This window comes from Acanthisitta chloris, unplaced genomic scaffold (assembly GCF_000695815.1).
Source record: "Acanthisitta chloris isolate BGI_N310 unplaced genomic scaffold, ASM69581v1 scaffold36326, whole genome shotgun sequence".
Lineage (NCBI taxonomy): Eukaryota > Metazoa > Chordata > Aves > Passeriformes > Acanthisittidae > Acanthisitta > Acanthisitta chloris.
This window is the reverse complement of record NW_008677281.1, coordinates 4,218-11,210: the sequence shown is the minus strand read 5'-3', so window position 1 is coordinate 11,210 and position 6,993 is coordinate 4,218. Positions and strand designations below refer to the sequence as shown.

Genomic DNA, 6,993 nt, shown 5'->3' with positions numbered 1-6,993 from the left:
CCAAGGGCATCTTGTCCTGGCTCCAGCAGAGTGTGGCAGCAGGACTAGGGCAGTGCTCATCCCCCTGCACTGGGCACTGGGGAGGTCCCAGCTCAGTGCTGTGCTCAGCTTTGGGCACTCACTGCCCAAAGGCCATTGAGGCACTGGAGCGAGTCCAGCCAAGGGCAACGAGGGCAGCAAAGGGCTGGAAAACCTGTGGGATGAGGAAGGGCTGAGGGAGTTGGGTTTGTTTAGCCTGGAGAAGAGGCTCAGGGGTGACCTCCTGGCTCTCTGCAACTCCCTGCCAGGGTTGGAGAGAGGTGGGGGATGTGTGTCCTGCCATGGCTGCAGGGAGAGGACTAGAGGGAATGGCCTTGAGCTGAGCCAGGGCAGAGTCAGATTGGATGTGAGGGGAAATGTTTTCCTTGTTGTGGTGTTGAGGCACTGGGATATTGCCCAGGGAGGTGATGGAGTCTAAATCCCTGGAGGTGTTGGAGAGATGCTGGGATCTGGCACTGGAGGATCTGGTTTAGGGGTTCCAGCAGTGACAGGTTAATGGTTGGACTCAATGATCTTAGAGGTCTCCTCCAACCTCGATGGTTCTACTCTATGATTCATGGTTCCATGGTTCTACTCTATGATTCTATCACTTTTTTAAATCAAGGAAGTGGAGAAGGAGGTGGTTTTTAGCTTATTACTCTTTCACATTCAAACCCCATTGCTAACTTTGCCCATAAAAAGGCTGCCCAGGTTTCAGCTCAGCACGAGTGTAACTCAGGACATCAGTAACTCACTCACTCACCCTCAGGCCAAACACAGATATTTCTATTCCCAGCTGTCCACCTACTCCTTCCCTAAAAGACTTCATTGCTTCTGAAGCCATTCCCAAGCTGACATTGCTTCTGGCCATGCACATTAAAGCAAAACAGCACTAAGGCTGATATTTTGTCTTAAATACCACAAGTGCTAACCCTCACATGGGTAAGAAAGGCAATTGCTACAGGTTGTTGCTTTAAGGAACGCAAGAAAAAAACCCAAAAATGCTCACAAGTAATTAAGTAAAGAGTGTTCACAGACAAAGCCTTTTTATAGAAACACAAGTTCAGTTTAATTATAATTTCAAGGCAATAAACTTCCAACTCTGTTTCAAGCAGACTGCTGGATTTCTTGTTTCAAGTATTTTCCCCTAACACTTCCCATTTTTAATTCAGGTAAAAATCACATCCCTCTACCCATCCTGCAGTGGGAAGGAGAGAGTGGTGGATTTGAGGAATGGAAATAGAAATTCAACCATTTGAGGCATCTGTAGCCAAAGCTAAGTGACAATGCAATAAAAACTCATCACCAAATGCTGGTTTGGAATGACAATGATGCCTTCTTAAAGGCACAGTTCTTGTGGAGTGTGTTTGGGAAGGGATTTTTTTTCTGCAACATAAATCATTATAGAGGTAGAAGAGAAGAAAGGCAGGAAGAAATTGAGTTTCAGTTCCTCAATCTTCTTGTTTCTTAGCTCTACAGTCAGGATAATCTCTGCTTTGAAAAAGAAAGTCACTAATTAGCCTAGTTCTTGGAGCTATCTAAAAGCAAAGATTGTGAAGTCTCCAGTTACTTAAAATGACAAGCAGCAAACAATTTCAGTGTTGCCTCGTTAGTTTTTCATTCCACCCACAGGGAAAAAAAAAGGTGTCAATGTACTTCTGAGTGATATTCCAACTCGGTATGAAACCTTTGAAAGTCAGAGTTAACAGAACATACATTTCAACAACAAAACCCTCCACAGAGAGCAAAGGGAAAAGCAAAAAGCCATGATGATGGTTGGACTCAATGATCTTAGAGGTAGAGGAGGAGAAGGAGAAGGAGAAGGAGGAGGAGGAGAAGGAGGAAGAGGAGAAGGAGGAGGAGGAGGAGAAGGAGGAGGAGGAGAAGGAGCTGCACAACCCCAAGTTCAAACTGTGCCAAACTCCTTTTTGCCAGATTTCACCCCTCAGGGACAATGTATCCTGAACAAACCTTCCACTTACCATTTGTCTGCAATGATCTTGCCAGCATTTATTGATCTTCTTTAAATACAAAAGGCTATCCAGAGAATCTGTAGAGCACCCGTTAAGGAAAACTAGTTTGCCAGTACCTTTTGAGGCCAGAGATGATCTTTGCCAGCCACTAAGCAAAGCTGCTCCATGGATATTCCAATGTTACTGTGCCTGCCAGAGATAAAGCTCTAATTGCAGAGCTCCTGCCCAGCACAGGGGCTGGCAGCTCTCCAAAAGGTCTCCCTGTTTTCAAGGAACAACACTCACTGCTCCTCAGCAATACCATCTAGTGGCTGTGCTGTACAACCTGAATATAGACTTCAACGAGAAATCCCACCAGTGTTGAAACCAATCTCATCACCACCTGAGGTGAGAGGGATGGAAAGGTTACTTTGTTTGTTTAATAAGTTCACACTGTGCACACCAGGAGTGACCCTAATCTCTTAAAAGCAGTTACAGTTCTAAATAATCCTCAACAAATCCAAATACCACTCTTTTCACACACATCTCCAGGTCACCCTAAGTAATCTGCAGAGTCTTCTTCATTGCACAACAGATATACTTACAAATAACAGAATTCTCATCTGTCATAGGAGTAAAATCCAACTGGGCCTTTACCTTCTTCTCCTGCATATAATCAACTCCCACTTACTCTGGCCAGATCTGATTCATCTTATCTCATGTCCTTGGGATATAAAGTGGTAAAATATCAAATTCCCAAACCATCAGCTCTGTTCAAAGGGCAGGGGGAAAGCAAAGTTACAGGATACCAGTTTTAAAACATCTCTCCATAAGATCACCTAAGGTATGAAAAATGCAGGGATGCAAAAAATGGTTGATTATACAATGGTCAGATGTGCTTAAGAGGCTCCTAGACTAATGCCCTACGTAGAAGCCTTAAATAGGACTCAAAAAAAACCCACCTCAAACACACACAAGCCCAAATCGTTTTGGTACTCAGCTATGTAGCAGGAAAATAAATTCTCTTCTTTATGAGTGTAGGCACCTACATGGGGAATGCAGTGAACTGAGAAAGTCACAATGCAAAGCACATTTAAAGCATTCACCTGGAAAGTTCTCTCTGAGCCCTGGCTCCTTGTTTCTTTCTGACTTATCTTATGATTTTTCTGCTCATAAAATACATACAGAGACCTGGGAAACACTTCCAGCAGCCACAGGACTGGAGTATCTGTTCAGTGTGGCACTCTCCATCCAGTGTCTGCTTGCTAAGGCACTCTCCAGGCATTTAAGGACAGCAAGGTGGGCACAGACTCAATTTATCTACTGCCCAAGCAAGTGCAACCCCATGGCTATTATACAACTTTCATGTACAGCAACTTCTCAGGATGCAAAGCTCAAGAGGATTCAGAAAACAGGTCTGGCTGCACCCAGGTGTCCACAGATCTACAGGTACTTCTGTGACCCTTCTTCACCCAGAAGAAAAGCCCAGCAATGGGGCAATGGGCACAAATGGAAGGAGGGGAAAGTTAGGTTAGATTCTAGGCAGAAGTTTTCCCTGTGAGGATGGTGAGACACTGGCACAGGTTGCCCAGGGAGGCTGTGGCTGCCCCAACCCTGGCAGTGTTCCCAGCCAGGTTGGATGAAACCTTGAGCAACCTGGTGTGGTGGGAGGTGTCCCTGCCCAGGGCAGGGGGCTGGGACTAGATGATCTCTAAGCTCCATTCCAACCCCTAACATTCTATGATTCTACGAACTTCTGTAAACCATGGGGAAATTTACCACAAAACTTCAGGTTTCTGTGCATCCTAAGACAGACAAATGATCTCCTGACCTAAGAGCTCTCTCCCACGAACCTCCCAAGGTACACACAAGCTGCCTGAAGGCTTGTTGAACACCTGTGACACACTCCTGCTGACCAGTAGTGATTATTGGTCAACCAAGTACAATTTATGCTTGAGAATTCTTTGGCTGTTCCTGAAAAATGCCTGTAGTGACTTTGGTTTTAAGCTACTGCTACCGCAAACATCTCCACTCACCTGTCATGGAAATTCATCACCTCTGAATTCTCATAGTGCTACTGAAATCTTCTAGATTAGGTGTAAAATTGACATCACTACTACAATAGTACAATTCTTACCAACAGCTACACAAAAATTATTCACCCATATGACTGAAGTTGCTTATGCCTGATTTGAGAGTATGGAAGTGGACAAAGAACCTCTTTAAGACATTGACAATGACTTGTGTCATTTTTACAAGGTGCTATTGTAAAAAGTGATCATTCAAACTAACCAGTCTAACCATTTCAGGGCATGACAAAAGGATATTCTCTGAACTGATGGATTTGTGCTTTCACATGTTCTTCACAGACTTGTCGCAGCTGTTTGTAGAGTGTAGCAGAGACTTTGTAAGAGCAGAGATTTTCAACAGCCTAGAAACCAAAAAGATTGGGAATGAGGCAAAAAAAGAAGTCACATTTTTGTGTCTGCGTAATTAAGGCTGACAATAAAGGAATACAAGCAGCATTATACATTCAAACTGTGCACAAAGACAAAACACCAAGAGTAAATTATCCAAATTGTGAAGAAAAATTAAGGTTTCATGACTCCTTTCTTACTTTGGTCCCTTATTATGCTGCTAGATTTTGTGTGCAAACAAGGACCATCCTCACCATCTGGGCCGTATTTCAGATATGCTCTTAAACATTACTAGAACTCTGCCTCCTCCAATAGTGCTCAGCAGCAGAACTCTTCCTGTAGGTCCATCTTCTGCATCTGTCAGTGCAAGCACACAGAGCCACGGAATCAGTGAGCTTAGAAGGGACCACAATGGGTCATCTGGCCCAACCTCCCTACTCCAGCAGGGCCACCCTAGAGCACATGGCTCAGGGTTGTGTCCAGAGGGTTCTGGAACAGCTCCAGTGAGGGAGAATCCACAACCTCTCTGGGCAATCTGTTCAGTGCTCAGGGACTGCACAGCAAAGAAGTTCTTCCTCATGCTCAGGTGGAACTTCCTGGGCATCAGTTTTTGCTGTTCCCTCTTGGTTTCCCCCACTGAGCAGACACTGATCATCCTCTTGGCACTTCCTGTTCAGGGACTTGGATCCATTCATGAGGTTCCCTCTCAGTGTCTCTTCTGGAGACTGAACAGCCCCAACTCCCTCAGCCTTTCCTCATCACTGAGGTGCTCCAGCCCCTTCAGCATCTTCCTTGCCCTCCCCTGGACCTGTTCCAGGAGCTCCATGTCCCTCTGCTCCTAAGGAGCCCAGAACTGGACACAATCCTCCAGGATTATGAACTGATTGTGAATAAAATCAAGCTTGATATCAGGCATTGGAATGTGCTGCCCAGGGAAGTGGTGGATTCACCATCCCTGGAGGTTTTTAAGGTGAGACTGGATGTGGCACTCAGTGCCATGGTCTGGTAACCACGGTAGGGTTGGATTCAATGATCTTGGAGGTCTTTTCCAAACCTGTTGGTTCTATGATTCTACGATTTCACACACTCATGGTAACATTAGGTAAACTGAGGGGAGAAAGTCATCTAAAAAAGCCCCCAAACAACAACACTAAAAACCCCTGAACATTAATCATTACATAAAGACTTGAATTTTTGGGGACCTCATGGGATTTCACTGAGGATTTATCCTTAGTTACCTAAGAAGACCAATTCTGCCCCAAACCAAACATTATTGTGGTCACCTACATTGATGTAAATCATGTTCTGCAGCTGTCCTAGACTGTGCTGAGACAGGTCTGGCCACCTCTAGACTACTGCTGTACAGCAATTAGTCATTATGTTGTCTTACACCAACATTTTTTCCTCACAAGAAATGCAAGGAGAATGCCAGAGAGAAAACACAGCCTTGCCTGATACCACTGCCTATATTTAGACTTTGTTCCAGGCACACTTTATGTTGTGTGCTGCATTGCAATACATTATTTTATTAATAGACCACAGCATCTGAAATGAATCACAATCAAGACAAACAAACGTTCTGTGAGAACTCTGAAAGTTCACAGAAGTATTTTTGGCTACTCAGTGCTTCATACAAAAATTATCCAAAGGAGTTGCACGTGGTTTTCAGAACTAAAAATCCACCTCAACTGCTTTTAGGCTATGAGGAAACACTGCAGAGAAAGAACACTAGAGAGATTTAAAGCACTGTCTCATCTGGGCAACTAACCCTGACCCAAGAATGTTTTCCTTTGCTCCAGAGGATTTACAGTCTCGCATTTTGTTGCCAAATTCTGATAACATCAATGAACTTGAACAAGGTTTCAGTGTTTTTGCAGTGCTACTCCATTACTACTCCATTTCCCCCAAAATTCTGGCTTTATTGGTGTGTTCTATTTCTTTGTAATATGCACAAAATTCTTCGTCAAAGCATTACTAAATGTTCTTCATTCAAGCTCAGTTTAAGATTACCCAAAAAGATAGGCTAGCAAGTGTGTGGGCTAAGAGACAGGTGAGGAACAAAGCAGGACTGCTCTGAACAACCTGGGCTAGTAGAAGGTGAGTAGAAGGTTGAGTCACAGTGTGTCCTTGTGGCTAAGAAGGCCAATGGAATCCTGGGATGCATTGGGAAGAGCATTGCCAGCAGGTCAGGGAGGTGATCCTGCCTCTCTGCTCAGCCCTCGTGAGATCACACCTGGAGGATTGTGTCCAGTTCTGGGCTCCTCAGGACCAGAGGGACATGGAGCTCCTGCAGGAGGTCCAGGGGAAGGCAAGGAAGATGCTGAAGGGACTGGGGCACCTCAGTGATGAGGAAAGGCTGAGGGAGTTGGGGCTGTTCAGTCTCCAGAAGAGACACTGAGAGGGAACCTCATGAATGGATCCAAGTCCCTGAACAGGAAGTGCCAAGAGGATGATCAGAGTCTGCTCAGTGGGGGAAACCAAGAGGGAACAGCAAAAACTGATGCCCAGGAAGTTCCACCTGAGCATGAGGAAGAACTTCTTTGCTGTGCAGTCCCTGAGCACTGAACAGATTGCCCAGAGAGGTTGTGGATTCTCCCTCACTGGAG

General features: G+C 45.0%; 1 protein-coding gene across 1 annotated transcript in view; it reads right to left on the bottom strand.

The window, feature by feature from the left end:
• Positions 1-6,993, bottom strand: part of LOC103803851 (cullin-4A) — a gene marked incomplete at both ends in the record, with an annotated part of 25,650 nt that overhangs the window by 14,488 nt on the left and 4,169 nt on the right. Inside the window, 2 exons of the mRNA XM_009076430.1 lie at positions 2,001-2,070; positions 4,298-4,401. Of these exons, the coding sequence (XP_009074678.1) occupies positions 2,001-2,070; positions 4,298-4,401 (174 nt within the window). The remainder of the gene's footprint in view (positions 1-2,000; positions 2,071-4,297; positions 4,402-6,993) is intronic.